The following is a 16,867-nucleotide window of genomic DNA, read 5'->3' on the forward strand; positions in this document are numbered from 1 at the left end:
TTTCTCAAAATGGCTTTAGCATTGTACAATAAGATTTTGATAAATCTTGATCTCTTTTGATCTTTTGAATTTTGACCAAAACTATCTCTTTTATTATCAGCTCGAAGAACCAAAAAAAAAAACTTATTTTTTGCATGTTTTGTTTGCAGTTGAAAAGAGTGTATGAATGTGGCAATTAAGCATTGGCACACACATCTTCAGCGCTGTAGCAGTCCAGCTGATCCTTATGTTTTGCAGGTTTTTCTATTCCTACTTGATTTCCGTCTTCATCAACGCAGTAACATTGGCCCCGCCGGCAGGCAAGTGGCTTGTAATTTCCATTAGGACAACATTCGGGAAGCTCCAAACTGTTACTATCCATAAGAAGCTTCCGTGCTCTTGCACATTCTGCAAATGTTAGATTGTGGTAAAACAAGTATGCTCTAGGATGGATTATGGAATTACTTACTGCAGTTCATTTGCATAGCTTCAGGAGAGCTGCGGCTCGTTACGTATGACTCCAGTACACTTCCATCCTTGTTGGAACAATATTTACTGAAAAAAGGAATTGAGTAGCAAAATCAGTTTGAAATTTTCTATCAAATTTGCTTACTGAGTGTCATTCACTTGAATTCTGTTGAACCACCCGTCTGGTTGACATATGTCTGTGTCAAATTCTAGTACATTGAATCCAAGACTTTCGTAGTCGTGAATTTCGCGCAGTTGATTTAGTTTTACCAGTTCACATTCTCTTAGATATGTAGCATTATCATGAAGGCGTTTGTTAACTGAAAGTGGTTAAAAGTGATTAACCTATTTTAAGTTAAATAAGAATTTCACATACAGCATGGTAAACCTGCTAGCCCACGTGTAATATTTTTTCTGTCCGAAGTTGGCTCTCCACTGTGCATATCGACGCAAGTGCAAATATCATCAACACATTGCAGCTGGTCGAAAGAACCTTTGTAATCACATCTCGACGTCAATATGGGATAACGTGAGTTCAGCAACTTTTGAGCCTTTGCCGCTAACCGTGAACATTCTAAAAGATCAAATTCTCAAACAGCTTTCTTTGCCAAGTTGATTTACAATGCATACCACATCTCATCGATATTTGAATGCCTGCCGTATGGACTGCTTCACCGAAAATTCGATTCCCGTCTTCGTCGATGCAGTAGCACCTGAAATTCGTTTTTGTTTCGCGTTAGATTTGTCATGAAGTTCATTATAACCGATCACATACTTACGTCTGTCCAGGAATACAAACAACGGGTTCGAAATACCCATCCGCATTACACTCAGGTCGTTGCATCAAATGGCCAATCGTGCCACTCTGCCGTTTCTGATCGAATGCTTTTTGCGCTTTGAAGCATTTGCTTGAGTCATGCACTTGAAAAAACGCCCATTAGTTATTATTTATGGAAATCTTTTTACGGCCGTAACTTACTAGGCTGACACGTTGGATGTTCATTTTCTTCAGATACTGTACAATACAATCCCGGACCGCATATTCCTGTGGGTACAGGCGAACCTAGTCCACCTACCGAACAATCGTCACCCAATTTCAGATTTTCTATGCAAATTTGACAACACGAGCAAGGACCAATCGATGGCATTATAATGCCATTATGAGTTGCGTTCTGTACCTTGCATGCAGACTTCAATCCTTCACATGGCTCATTTTCGAGATAGTTCTGTAATCGAACAACTCAATATATCACCTAACAATGAAGCATAACAAAATACTACTCACGTCACAAAAGTCCTCAGTACAAACGTAATTATTGGGAATCCCCAGTTGTGTATTTACTTCTAGTGCGATGCAGCAAAAAACTGCAATTAGCAAATGCCACTTTGAACCCATAATTAATTCGGATTCTTAAGAAAAATGACTGCTTTCCCAAATGAATGATTGCCTTTCACTTAATCGACGTCCAAAGTGACAATAAATCGGCTCTTCGTGATTGACAATTGACGATAAATAGTTATCAGTACCGGTGGAAGCAAACTGATAAGAAGCGGTAGGGTTGGTCGCTTACAAAACAAACCATTTAAAACCATTAGTGACGCTATATCTAACTGAAATACAGTATTTCAAGGGGGATATTTCAACACAATATTTGAATTTTTGATGGCTGTGGTTTGGTACGATGTTCAGTGACAAATAAGGGTATGCGAAATACCGAATGATTCCGTCAAAAACGCTTCGAAACGAAATTCCGCGGAATTCCACGGAATTCATACAGGCGAAATTTGTATTTTGCTATTTCGTTTCGTTTCGCCAAATTGTTAAAATATTTCCACGGAAAATTGAAAACAAACGGAATAAAACGGAATTTCGCGAAATTCGAATTTAATTTCGAATAAAAAAAGGCAAAGCGCTCGCTTCTAGTTCTAGCTACAGTCAGAAATGGGTCCGTATTATGGACCAAATCGACTCATATCATGGATCAGAACACTATAAAAGCAATTTATCTGCGAGGCAAACGAATGGTGTGCTAGTGAATGCATACGTTTTGGCGTTTCTTTAGGAATCTTTAGGAATATCTTAGATGCATAACTGTGGTATGGGTTTCAATGCCACACAGATATGAATCAACGCTTCTAGGCATATGTATGACATTTTATTTCCTACGAATGGAACAAATGTGTTTAAGCATCTTATTGTTGATTACGATACTGTATAGATTTTTGGATCGCGTAGGTTAAATGGGTTCTGCGTAATTGCAACTCTATTTGATGAGATATTCTTCGTTTAATCCAACGTTGATCCAAACGCCCATTTGCCCTAATTTCCTTGCGGCGAATAGCCCAGGAAAGGAACAACTGCTTTTGATGAACTACCGCAATGTTATCTTCCATAAGAATGAAGAAAACAAAACCACGGTTGTTCGTTTCCTCCGGGGAACATCGCGTGTCCTTTTGAGCAAATCCGTTAATATATCTCAAAAATTGTTTATACACAAATGTCTAAAAAAAGCTGCGGAACGTGAGTCCCTGATGTTCTGGATTTGCTTAGGTGGTGCAGATTAGTGAGGCGTGCATTAGTTCTCTCTTGCTTTCCAGCTGTGACGTGACTTTTAACTCTGCATAAGAACAGCGGGAGAATAGAAGAGAAAACTAATAGCACGCATCAATTATTCGCGCCACAGGAGTAAAAGCTCCCCCAGATCTAAGCGACTTTTTACGGCGACAGCGACAAACAATCACCGCGATTTCGCTGATATTTCGCTGCATGCACTGTTTGATGAGCACGTCTAAGCTACAGCGACGCGATTTAGCAGCGATTCGCGTCGTGTCAGACAAGATAGTTCCATAGAAGAGTGCTTGCAGCGACACAAATTAACACAAATTAAAGGCTCCCCCAAATTAACGCGATTTTTTCCGCGACGGCGACGAAAAATCGCCGCGAGTTCGTTGTTGTGTCATAAAACTCTACATGTAGCAGCGAAATCGCAGCGATTGTTTGTCGTTGTCGCCGTAAAAAATCGCGTTGATTTGGGTGATCCAAAGCCACACCTGAAACCTTCAAGAGCACAAATCTAAAGAACCAGATGTCCGTTCAAGCTGAACACTTGATCGATTGGTTACTCGTTGGCCAATCAATCAAGTGTTCAGCTTGAACCGCTGTCGGGTTCGTTAGATTTGTGCTCTTGAAATTCTGAGTCAAGCCTTCGATTTATATTCTCTCTAAACAAGGAAGATGCGTATATTATTTTATATCGAAAAATGAATCTAGGTTTATTCACGCTGTACCACACCACCAACTCCTCTCTCCTCTTATATCGTGATAATATTTCCTCACGACCCCCAATTAAAAAAAAAACGATTTTTTCGGATTATTTAATATTGATAATATATCATCACAAGTATTGGAAGCCAAATGCCGCAAGGCAAAGGTCTTAACCTTTTCAATACTGACATCAAAGTTTCAAAATTCGCTAGTTTCGCCATCTTTCGATCGATTTTGATGAATTTTTTAAGGAAAAATCACAAATCAGTTATAAAATTCATTCATGCATTACATGCATCATCAACATTGGTTCCCGATTTAGATACAAGTTTGGTGGGATACCTAGGACCTTACACAATGGAAAAGCGTAACTATCTTTTTTTCGATTTTCGCACATCTAAATCTCGAGTAAAAAATAAGCCAAACATTAAATTTAGCTCATTGAAAGACGGATTGTCTGAACGAAAATGGGTGAACTTGTCAAACTTATTTGCGGTTCCTCTATGCTACCAGGTTCAAAACTTTTTTTTTCGAAATTATCAAATATTTTTCAAAATACTCTCGAGGCTCAAAATTTAGTGAAAATGTGATTTTGTAGTCAATTTTAAACAAAGAATCTGAAAATGAGATAATATCAACAATCCTTGATTCTTCCAGAAATCATTCAGAAATTCCTTCACAGATTTTGGAATAGGCTCATTTTTTCAGTATTTGCTCTACAAAATAATAGAAATACCTTCAGTATTTTCTACAAGGTTTACTCTTAAAGCTTGCATTCATCCAGATTTGATCCTCCAGAGTGATCTTTCCAAGAATTAATTCACAGTTTATGCAAGGCTTTTCCAGAAAATTTATTAAGAACTTCAAAATTAACCCCAACAGGCAATCCTGGTTAAGTTGCTGCCACAATATCTCTTGGAATTTATTACTCTTGCAGTTCTTTTAAATTCATCTTGATTGATTTCTTAGATATGTGTTGATGGATTCTTTAAAATATAATTTAATTCAATACTCCAGTAAAGACTGAAGCAAATATACCAGTTGTTCATCTGTTCTACTTATTTTTCTTCTTCTTTCTGGCGTCATGTTCCAATTGAAACAGAGTCTACTTCTCAGTTTAGTGTTTTCATGATCACTTATCGACTTGTATATCCAATCATATTCATTCAAGCCATAAAGCATACAGTACAGCAAAAAAAAAAATGAAAATCATTATTCCATGTTTTGTGGTATATATTGGTATAACATCACATCCACATGATTAAAAAATATGTAAGGCATTTCTAAAAGTTAAATTAATTTTGGGCTCAACTTAATATTTTTGAGATTGTTTTAAATGTTTGTAACTGCTTTTCGATCCACATCTTAGTTGTAACATTTAACCCACTCATTCCCTTGTGTGAATGTCAGATATGTTGAAATGAAACCTTATAAAGTTATTGAGAAGATTTCAAACAAACAAGAGTCTTACCAAAACATCTAAGGATTCCGCTGAGCAACACTAAGGTTTCCATATGGTAGGGGGGGCTGGGGCAAGAAGGACACCTTAAGATATATAGGGGAACATGGGGCAAGAAGCAGTGTTGTGAAAAACTCAATTTCTCACAACTCACGCTTGAGATTTTTCATGCGTGAGTTGTAAATCATGCAACTCAGCAGTCAAAAAATCATGAATGAGTTGGCTCACCTTTTTAACTCATTGTCTCGTATTTCCACAGTTTACTCACACACGGCAATAATTTCTTGTTAGTATGGTAAAATTATGTTAATCCTTTCTAACGTAAACAACAACATTCGGGTTTCACGAGTTTTTGCCGGGTTTTGCGACTGAATCATTTTTTACGTTTTGAGTTGATTGAGTTGATTTTGCATCAAAATCTCAAGCGTGAGATTTGCGAAGCAGATCTCTAATGAGTTTGCTCTCACGGGAGAGTGTATTGATTGAGATTTTGAGTGTGAGTCTATCAACACTGGCAAGAAGGACACCCGGGGCAAAAGTGCCACCTCTAATTTCACGTAGTTCAAATCAATTTTTTGATGGTTAACGCGGGATAAGTATAAATTGAGTACGAATTGAGGATTGTGTAAATATTACAGTTAAAAATGTTTAGTAGAAAAAATAAGAAAAGTGTCTTTAACTCACCAACGCAAAATATGCGAAATATTATAAGAATGTAAAACTGGAAAACAAGGTTTGACTCCCAATAAATACAAAACATATTGGTTTTTTCTTACAGTATTGATGATTTACAATTGTTTAATATAGCTGTGAGGAAATTTTTTCGAAAATGTTTTTTTGACATTAAGTTTCACATATTTAAAAACAGTTTGTCTTATGGGACAAGAGGGACACCGCAATTTTCTCAAATAAAATCAAATGAACTTTTATTTTTCTTGTTTAATATTGCATTCAATCAATGTTTCCTACTAAATAAAATCAAAATAAACCATCTTGAACATTCAAAATGGTTTCTGAATTTTTTTAATATTATTGTTACAGTCAAATAAGATGAAACTAAATTAATTTCGTAAATTTACTTTTTAACTATAAGTCAACTTTTATCCCACAGTTTTTATCTTTACTTACTCTACAATTTATCGTTTAGGTGGGGAAATAATAATATACAAAATTTGTGGCATTTTGCTCTGGTGGTCTTCTTGCCCCATACGAGTGGCACTCTTGCCCCGTACCTCGTTAAAAACCTCATAAGAAGGGACATTTTCAAAAATCTCAAATCATCATGTGTTTCTTATATTTTTGAAATCTATCGATAACATCATTTAGAACAAGAGATGAGCTTACCCCTACACTGGACTAATCTTCACAAATTGTGCTTATCAACCATTATTTGAACCTAGGGGGGCTGGGGGCAAGAAGGACACCTCAAGATATATAGGTAAATAAACAAATTCAAAGGAAAAATGAGATATTTTAACGGATTTCTATAAGCTTTGATTATCAAGAGGAATAAACCATAAAAATTGTATTCCATGTAGGTATTTTGAGTTGTTTGTAACTTCTATATGGAGCTTTGAATGAGAAGATCAACCATATATGGAGCTACGCCCTTTTAGGAGGTGTAACCATTAAAGACACTATTTTTTAATATATTATTTAGGCGTTATAATACCGTTAAGCATGTTCAAATGTTTTCAATGATACATTGTTCTTACATGCCGCACAAGTTTTTCACAATTAACTGATTTTTTATAGGCTCAGGCGCTAGAAGGCATTACAGTGCTAATTTCATCACAAATATCCAAATTAGTTTTTATACAACAATATTCTGGATGGTTTGGTGAAGCAATGCAGTCACGATTAGTAAGAGTCCACGGCTACAAAGCAAAGTCATGCTGAAGGAGTCTGGGCTCAATTCTCGGTCGGTCCAGGATCTATTCGTAATGGAAATATGCTTGACTTCCCTGGGCGAAGAGTATCATCGTACCTGCCAATATATACGAATTCGAAAATGACAACTTCGGCAAAGAAAGCTCTCAATTAACAACTGGGGGGAGTGGGAGTGTATAAGAACACTAAGCTGAGAAGCAGGCTCTGTCCCAATGAGGACGTTAATGCAAAGAAAAAGAAGTTTCGGGCTTGAGTTTTAGGTTATGGGTGGCAGGGTATGGAATTAAATGAAATTAACGATATAGAAAGCAGCGATACAAAATGGAAGAAAATAATGCAAAGTACTGATCATTCGTTATTATTTTGTTTCATGGAACTCAAAATTGTAGCACATAATGAGCTTAATTTTAAATATTAGTCATTGTTACCTATGAAAAATTAATTATAGTAATGTATGATTTATTTTCGTTTTTCTACACTAAAATTTAAGTCTTTTTGAATCTTTACCCCAATGATTTCCATTACCACGAATACCAAAAGACCTTAACATCGAGTTCCAGTTTCTAGAATGGCATGACTTCAAATCAGCCCTGTCGTCCTACTTAGTCGCGCTTAGTCGACGGCTAAGAAGCTTTTCACAGACGTTTTTTAGATTTTTTCACTCGAAGTCATAAAAAATAATGTGATAGAGCTTTTCGACATCAACAACAATCTAACGTCCCATAAGACATCTATCGTAACTTACAACCTGTATCAACGTTCAGAAGTAATTTTACCTTATTTCATATAGAACGTTTCGAGATTAAGAGCGTATTTCCGCCCTGTAGAAAATCAATCGAAATCCACTAGCGGTATCAACGCCTTATTAATTTCACCTTATCTATCGCCCCGTAGAACATCGATTAAATGTTCTAGGTTTAATCAACGCCCTTGTCGCATGTAGATCAGCTACATCTCAACGCCCTGTTAGACAAATGCCCTTGACTAATTTGAACTCGTCTTTCGAAGATCAGGTGCATCTTAACGCCCTGTATCAATTGAAAATTCCATGCTGTATTGACACCTTAGAGTAATTGTATCTTGTTTCATATATATCAGCTGCGTCTCAACGTCCTTTGGGACATCATTCAAAAAATTTAAGCTGTATTAACGCCCTGAAATAATTTGGCTTCATCACATGTAAATCAAATGTACCTTAACACCCTATATGACATCAATAAAAACTCCAAGCTCTATCAACATCCTGGAGTAATTTAACCTAATCCTATATCGATAAAGTACATCTCAAGGACATCAAGCTTTATCAACGCTCTGCAGTAATTTGCCTTTATCTTACGTAGACCAAGTGCATCTTTACGCCCTGTAGCACATCGATTGAATATTCCAAGCTTTATCAAGGCCCTCTAGTGTTTTGACCTTCTCCATGTAGATCAGCTACATCTCAAAGGTCTGTGGGACAAACGTCAAGATGTATGAACGCCCTCCACTAATTTGAACATGTTTTGCGTAGATCAGGTGGATCGTTACGCTCTGTAGGACATCAATCAACAATTCCACGCTGTATCAACGTCCTGAAGTAATGTGGCCTCGTGCCATGTAAAATAGCGGCATATAAACGCCCTGTTTGATATCATTTTAAAATTCCAAGCTGAATTTACGCCCTGGAGTAATTTGACCTTAGTTCAGGTACATCTCGACGCCCTGTAGGATATCAAAGAAAAATTCCAAGCTTTATGGAGTAGTTTGGCATCATTTTACATAATTCAGAAACACATTAGCGCTTTGTATGACATCCATTGGTCAAGCTATATTAACGCCCTGGAGTAATTTGACTTTATTCCATGTTGGTCTTTGCAATCGAAATTTCTTAGCAGTTACAAAACTCTGGGAGTATATATACTTTATCATATGAACATCAAGTGCATCTTAACTGTATGACATCAATCGAGATATTCAAGATGTATCAACGCTTAAGGATTAAAAAACGCCCTGGAATAATTTGACATTCTCTCATGTATATAAGGTACAAAAATCCATCTTCATCAACGCCCTGGAATAAGGACTGTTCATTTTATAAAATGGATACCTTGTGCATGCTGTATCTTTCTTATTAATCAATGAAATTTCAATCGGTTTTTTGCACATCGTTCGACTCAGGGACGAAAATACTCAATCTACCCTCGCTTACATTGATACTTGCTGGGTAGAATCTTCGTTGATTTTTATTTGTTTTTATCCTCGCCTTGACAACACAACAAAGATTGGCAAAGCGCTTGCCGCAAGATTGTCAGTTTCCTTTTACCCTGCTGATACTCAACCGCTTTATGATCATCGGAAGCAAAAAATGATATTCATTTTGGACAGCTTGACTTTTTTACATTCCGCTTCGGGAAGTTGTAATTTTTGCACAAAGCACAGTAAAGACGCGTCAACATCATCGATTCCGTGCATCGGATCGTTCATTACCCGTAAAGCAGCATATTTTTTCATTAGTATGAACCTCAATGATAATCAATTTTCTAAAACTGACACTCTTCTGCTTCTGATAATCAAAAACACCAGCGACGTAAGGGCATCGTTGTTTGTTTTTTCATCTACTTTTGTGCCATCTTCATGCCTAGCCCCCTCCAGAATCATCCAACCCCCCCCCCCAGAATTTTTGCTGATATTAAAAATAAAAATTAAAAAACACTTAATTTAACATAAAGCAACATCTTTCGAATCAATGTACATGACTCCTGTTATTGACAAAAATCTCTTCAGTAGTTACGTTATTTTATGTTGTTCAATTACAGTGAGAAAACCTCGCTTGTTTTACATAACATCAGCGTGACGGTTCTAACTTCGGTGAATTTCGAGAAAACCAAAAGCTCAACCGTCCAGCTGTCCATCGATCGGTTACTGTTAGAACTAGCTACTGATTGTATACGATATGCACAATTTTCAACATCTCCGTTGCAAAAAAACGCCATGGAATAAAAAAAAGCGTCAATATCCTGGAAGTATAATTCCCAAAATTGTTTTTTTTCTCTAAAATTCAAATAGTCCTGCATAAAGCATAATGCGGCATATTCACTGCATTCTGATTCCTCATGTTTTTTGGAGGAATAAGAATCATCTAAAGAATTCCATATATCAACTTCAACTCGTATAATGTCAGAAAAAAATAATTGAAAAATTAGAATTTTGTCTACAGGAATTTCTCAGAAAATATAAAGCGGGAATTTTTGTCCAAAAATAAGGCTAAACTTGCAAGCAATTTCGGATTTTTTTCAGATGAATAGCAGAAATTTAACCTGGAGTGAAAAAATGTAACAAAATCGACCTTAGTGTTATATTCCAGTAATATATTCTATCTTTGATTTTGATTCAATTTTTAAAGTATTTAATTTTGCATGACTCAATTTACTGCGTAAACTATATTTCCTCCTGGTGGACATCCATTCTTCTATGTTTACCATATGTTAGCAAATTGATTCCGGAAAATGGTCCAGGATCTACTTAAAAAAGTTACTTAGTTTTTCAAAGGTTCAGTTTTTCCGCAATTCCTCAAAGAAAAACATTGATTCTGTCATATCTAATGCTGTGATATTTCTCTAAATTTCTTGTGTTATTTTTTTTATAGTTTTCCCAAATTCTTCCGCTAAGTTCATCAAAAGTCGTAAACAATATTTCCAAAGTAATTCACAAATTTCGTCAAGAAATCTTCTATATTTAGGATTATTCAACAATTGGAAAGAATATTGCCTTCGTAATTTCAGATGAAATTTGTCGAAAACACCAGGAAAATTTTTGCTTTAGCAAATCAGCATAGCGCTAAAGGAATCTGTAGAGAAACATACAGCAAATAAATGGGAAGGGGGGAAAATTTATTAAGCTATTCATAATGAAATAGTATTGATCGTCCCTAAAACACTATTTTTAGAAATGATTTTGCCAATCATTGGCAGAATTTTGAATATTTGTGCGATAAGAGGGCGAAATTTATAGAGGCTTCTGGCAGAATTCTAGGAAATCAGAAGTCAAAGAAGGGCAGATTTCAAGGATAACTTCTAAAGAAGATTCTGATGGACCTTCTTGAGAAATTTGTTTTATTTGTAAATTCATTAGATAGGTTTTAATTATCATGTAATTACCTCTAGAGAAAAGATAATAAATTATCTTTTATTTCATTATTGCCCTACCTGCTTCAATATTTTATTGTTTCTCCTTCCTTCGTATGACGCTTTGAGGAACTTTGTACAAAAATCTTTCAATACTCCAAAAAGCATCTTTTTGAAGAATTTAAAAAAAGGTAAATTATAGGTATAGTAAAATAAATTGCAAAATTTTTATACGTATGGTTCCTGATTCCTGAAAGTCCATCAGGAATTCCTTAACAAACTTCCAATGCAATGCAAAAGTTTCCCCTAAGATTTAAATTCATCAAAATCTTACATTACGAATTTTTCCACAATACATCTTCGGCCATGTTCTTAAAAGATGCTGGCCATATTTTTGCGTAAAACTTATACAGTACTACAAAGTAACCAACAGTATGTGTAGTTTATTTTTATAATTTGGAGTTATTTTCAGAACCTGAAAGAATAGTTGATGGAACTTCTGGAGATTTTTTTTGAGAAATTCATGTATGATTTGCAAAATCCTTGTAAATACGGTGAAATTTTTTTTCAAAAGATTGCCAAATGATTTTCGCGGAAGAGTTTTTGAAAGAATGTATTTTTTTTTGGGTAAGCATTTTTGAAATTTTTTAAAAATATATATTTTCGAGAGAGTTTTGAGGGAAGGTGAAATGTTGCTCCTTGATTGATAAGGAATCTAAAAAAAAAATATCACTAAAAAATACAGATAGATCTGCGAAGGACTTCTCTGAAAAATCATGAATAACATTTTTTCAATTGAGTTTTTTTTTAAATTGCTCATGAACTTCTTGTTATTACGATCTTTACAGTAACACCTGGAAGAGTCAATCTTTTTTTTCGGGAAGTCTGGATAATTTCTGCTGCGATTTTTTCAAACAATCATTTAATAACTTCAGGAAGAACTTCAAAAGCAAAGTTGGTAAAACTGTTGGCAAACTCTCTGAAAAATTCGTGAAATGATTCCTTGCTTGGTGATCTTGAAGACATTTTTGATGAGACCCCTAGAATTTTTGTACTATTTTCTTGAAGAAATCCTCAGTAATTCCTGAAAATCCTAAATAAATTATCAATGAACACAGGAGGACACTTTGAACTTAACATTGGAATTTATATGTAATAAATACATGTATGACTTATGATGCAAATTCAGAATTTCTAATGCATTCTCTGGCGGAATCCTTCATGATTTTTTTAAAGCAGTTGGATAGAGATTCTTCGAGAAATTGTCTGGTAAGATCAGAAAGTCTGAGAATGATTTTCCGTGGGAATCCCAGGACGAACTCAGTGAAAATTGGTAAAGGAGTTATTGAAAAAAAACACTGAAAATGAAGAAAAAATTCATGAGGAAATTCCTCAAGGAATCTATGTAAAGCACATTGTTGAATACCTGAAAAGTTCGTGGAAAAATCAAAATGGACATTCCTTGTGAGTTTTTGCTAGAATCCTTGTAGGATTTTGACTGGATTACAAAAAAAATGAATGTTTTTCGTAGCGAAAATTGAAATTTACAAATATCCCTGATGCGCTGCGAAATGAGACAAAATAACAAATATACAACAAAATCAATAAAATCAATACAAGTTTGTTAAAACTGCGTTTTTTTTAAATCGTGAAATTTGGGACCGACATTACTTCTGTAAAGCAAGTATCTGCTAGGCCCCCCCTAGGCCCCCTCCAGAAAAAAATCCTAGCTACGCCAATGAACAGAAACACAATTGTTTTATTCTTAGAAGACCTATCAAAGTACATTGACAATCATCAAAATTGGCAACACTGCTGTAATAAAATCGATTTTATTTTCCACATATTATTTTCATAATATGTTATTCTGAGATTAACAATTGAAAAATTCGGAGAAAACTGTTTACAATTTGCTGTAGATCGATAAATATGCGTACATGATTTTAACAGTATGAGACTTTTTAGTAAAACTACCATAAACAGTAAAATTTATACTTAAGACTGTGGTTTAATCTCACGATTTAGCTTTCGTTTATACTAATATAGTTTCTTCAGTAATCCAAACTAGTTTTGAACACGCTTTTTACTGTTCTCTTTTGCTGGGAGTGAAAGGATGGTGTATCAGCAAATTTGGCCATAAATGGGTAAATCTCTAAGGTTACCTAATGTCATAGAATGGTGGAATATAATTGATATTTTTAAAACTTTACCTTTAGTAGAATAGTAAAGGATACAAACATACAATTTGTTCATAAAAATAAGGATATTTGTTTTGCGAAAAATAATGTTAAACTTTGACGGACAGCTTTTTTTAAGAGTTTTTGGAAAAACTATTTAGCTCTTCCACCAAAAGCTTTTTCAAAGATATTATATTTTTATAGCATTTTAGAATAATAGGTCAACGTGTATAAAACCGATTACGATTTTATCAATAAATAAAAAAGATATATCATAAACAAAGTGTCCACTTTATAAATGAACAGTCCTTAATTTAAGGTTATCTTATGTAGATTAGGTTCATCTTAACGCCCTGATACAGCGTTGATACAGCGCCCTGGAGTAATTTGACTTTATCCTATGTAGATCATGTGCAACTTCCACACTAATCAGATGCATCTTAATGCCCTGTATGACATCAATCGAAATTTTCGAAACGCCCTATGATAATTAATCTTGTCTCATGTAGATCATATGAATGCCCCATAACACCATGGAATAATTTGACCTTATCCTATGTGGATCAGGTACATCTCAACGCCCTGTAGGATATTAATTGAAAATTCCAAGCTTTATCAACATCCTGCAGTAATTTAACATTGGTTCACATAGATGAATTGACTCTTTGCGCCGTGTAACACAATCATTATTTTTTTTAGCCAGTATCAACGCCCTGAAATGATTAAACCTTGTTTCACGTAGATCAGCTGCATCTAAACGCCCTGAAGAAAACCAATTGAATTTTGTTTACTCTATGACCTCAACTAATGAATATCAAGCGAAGAAGAGTGTTTGATCTTTTAATTGCGTCGTCTGCTCTTGCGAGAAAGAGTGACACAATCCGGATCAATGGTGATAAGAGTATTGTTTATGCCGATCAATTTATTTATTATTTTGATTAGTTCTTTCTGGTTGAAATATGTGTTATATGTTGTTTTATAATATCTGTATTTTATTCCATATTTTTTTACAGTTCCCAGTTTGCCGTATTCACAAATGACACATTTTTTTGAGAAGTAATGTAGTTCATAAAGGTGCGATAATAGTCCTCAGTTACAGGATGGTGAATAAGAAAGAACGACTAGCAATCATTGTTGACCTTTTTCCAAGTATCAAAATCCAATCAAATGAAAAACGGGTGCACACCAGGGTTCACTACTCTGAAATGTATGAAGTTGTGATAATTCTGAATACCAAAAACTTTTTGGGGAAACGGATAGTCAAGACAAAGTAGCACAATTACTTAAGCAAATGATTATTACGATATAAAAGCATTTGCCTATAGGGCTTTAACAGTATGTACTTGATTTAGTATGATTCAATATTATTGAAAAAAATTCTGGTTTAATTATATCAAGAGATCCCTCGATGAAAGCAAGAGATCATTAAGGGGCCCAAGACCACGGTTCACATTAATTTGAGAAAAATGTGTAGACAAAAAACACGATGATTAGGATGAGAATGGGTTTGTAAAACTCTAAAATTAAACAAAGTGGTTCATGCATAGCCCTTAATAACTAAGGGATTCTTTATGATCCACTATGAAGTCATATGAAGTGAATCCACTATGAATGGATTGTTGAAAGACAAAGTAGTGTTAATCTACTTTTTCTGGGCTTTCGCCCCATCATCAACAATAAATTTTGATATCGCCCCCTAGTACATAAATTACATTTTTCGTATGGAAAGAAAAAATATGCTGAAACTTTGACGTACACTTTAGCATGCGTGAAACAATATCGATCGAAAGTTTGATGAAATATGTTAAAATTTGAAACTGTTTTCAGTTTATCTTCATTTAATATGTTCTTAAGGCAGTTAGGGTCGTCCGATAGATTTTGCTCACGGTTTCGCGCGTGTTTTCGTCGCCGGAGATCTTTTTTTTTCCTGTTTTGGAGCGTCTTCCTGGGTAGTGCTTCGTGAAGCCCAAGCAAGACAGTTCGGTTTTGCGTCGTCCGATAGATTTTGCTCACGGTTTCGCGCGTGTTTTCGTCGCCGGTGAATTTTTTCCCCTGTTTTGGAGCGTCTTGCTGGGTTAGGTATTTGGGAAGGCCCAAGCAAGACGGTTTGTTTTCGGGACGCCAAGAAGTTTTGCTGTCAGTGTCAGTTTTTTGTTCGGTCGAGAATGGATTGCCAACTGGTGAGTTCGTTTCATGCTTGTGATAACACATTTTTTCTTGAAAGCGTAACTTTTATGTAATATTAAAACAAACTTTGTATGGTTCGCCACTATAAGTGTCGGCATTATGTTTTTTTCTTATACAATTTCAATATACATATATTTTTCTCTTGTTGACGTTATTAAAAATTATCTTTTGAATTGTTCGACATTGTGAATGTTGACGTATTTTCTAAAACATCTACCATATCGAGACAAAATGCACAGTAATACTCATAAGTAATTTTCAAACAAACTATGTATGGTTCGTCACTACAAGTGTCGGCATTATTCCTGTTTCATATAATTTAAAATATATACATGTTATTTTCAGTTTTCGTCATTAATAAAAACGTCTTTTGAATTGTTCGACATTATAGATGTTGACGTATTTTTAAAAGCTTCTACCAAAAACTTCTGGAGACAAAAATACCCCAAGTAACAATGATAGCTGAACAGCAAGAGTATTTGCTGAATATTGGCTGATCAATGGTGTACAAGGCTGAACACTGTGACAGCTGAACAATAATTTGAAGTAAAGCTTATTAAACACTCTTATTCAGCAGTACACTCAAAGCTGAATATTGAGTTGAACAAACTATTTTTCATCTACATTTTTAACTTTTGTTCAGCCAACCTGAATGATATTGATTAAAGGTTATTTAAAGCTTTGATCAAATCACCAGCCATTGTCGAAAAATTGTTCACCTGTATATTGATAAAAATATATATACCGAAATATATACCTACATTGGGTCGAACACTAAATTAATTATTATAAAACTGTTTCATCGAACAACAAAATTTTCACATCCCGAAGCAGACATGCTGTAAACGCACACGGGCCTATCATTTGTCGAAAAAAAACCTGAATCCGACATCGATGACCTTGTGTAACAACAAGATAGAACACTACACTCGATGACGCAGATTTCTTCGTAACATTTTTAATTAACTGTACGAAATCGAAATCATTACCAACTTGCATTGACAACAATTTAATAGCAGAAATTAAAAATTACCGAGGATTCTATTTTGAAACAAAAATCACAACACACTTTGACAGCTAACTCAAGTGCTTTTGCATAGCGCTGTTATCACTTCTTCAGCCTCAATGCAGCCTTTAAAATAACCCTTATTCAGACAAAACAATATGTTAATCCCTTGCTGTTGATGATGTTCACACAGTCTCATGTGGAGCAGATGTCAAGGTAAGTGGTTATAAATCAGCGAATCCCAGTTCAAATCTCAATGGCACATATTTACTAATCTTCATCTTTTTCTATTTACTAATTCCAGCACTTTTCTACACTATGTGTTTGAAATTG

General features: G+C 35.0%; 1 protein-coding gene across 1 annotated transcript; it reads right to left on the reverse strand.

Moving 5' to 3' along the window:
- Nucleotides 1-33: 33 nt before the first annotated feature.
- Nucleotides 34-1,940, reverse strand: LOC5572538. Its single transcript, XM_001654007.2, has 8 exons — nt 1,733-1,940; nt 1,427-1,673; nt 1,227-1,368; nt 1,078-1,160; nt 824-1,021; nt 593-767; nt 449-534; nt 34-387 (listed from the first exon to the last, which is right to left on the reverse strand). The coding sequence occupies exons 1-8, from the start codon at nt 1,841-1,843 to the stop codon at nt 176-178; spliced, it is 1,254 nt and encodes a 417-aa protein (XP_001654057.2). The 5' UTR covers nt 1,844-1,940; the 3' UTR covers nt 34-175.
- Between the last annotated feature and the right edge of the window lie 14,927 nt (nt 1,941-16,867).

The sequence above is a fragment of the Aedes aegypti genome, chromosome 2 (assembly GCF_002204515.2).
Source record: "Aedes aegypti strain LVP_AGWG chromosome 2, AaegL5.0 Primary Assembly, whole genome shotgun sequence".
NCBI lineage: Eukaryota > Metazoa > Arthropoda > Insecta > Diptera > Culicidae > Aedes > Aedes aegypti.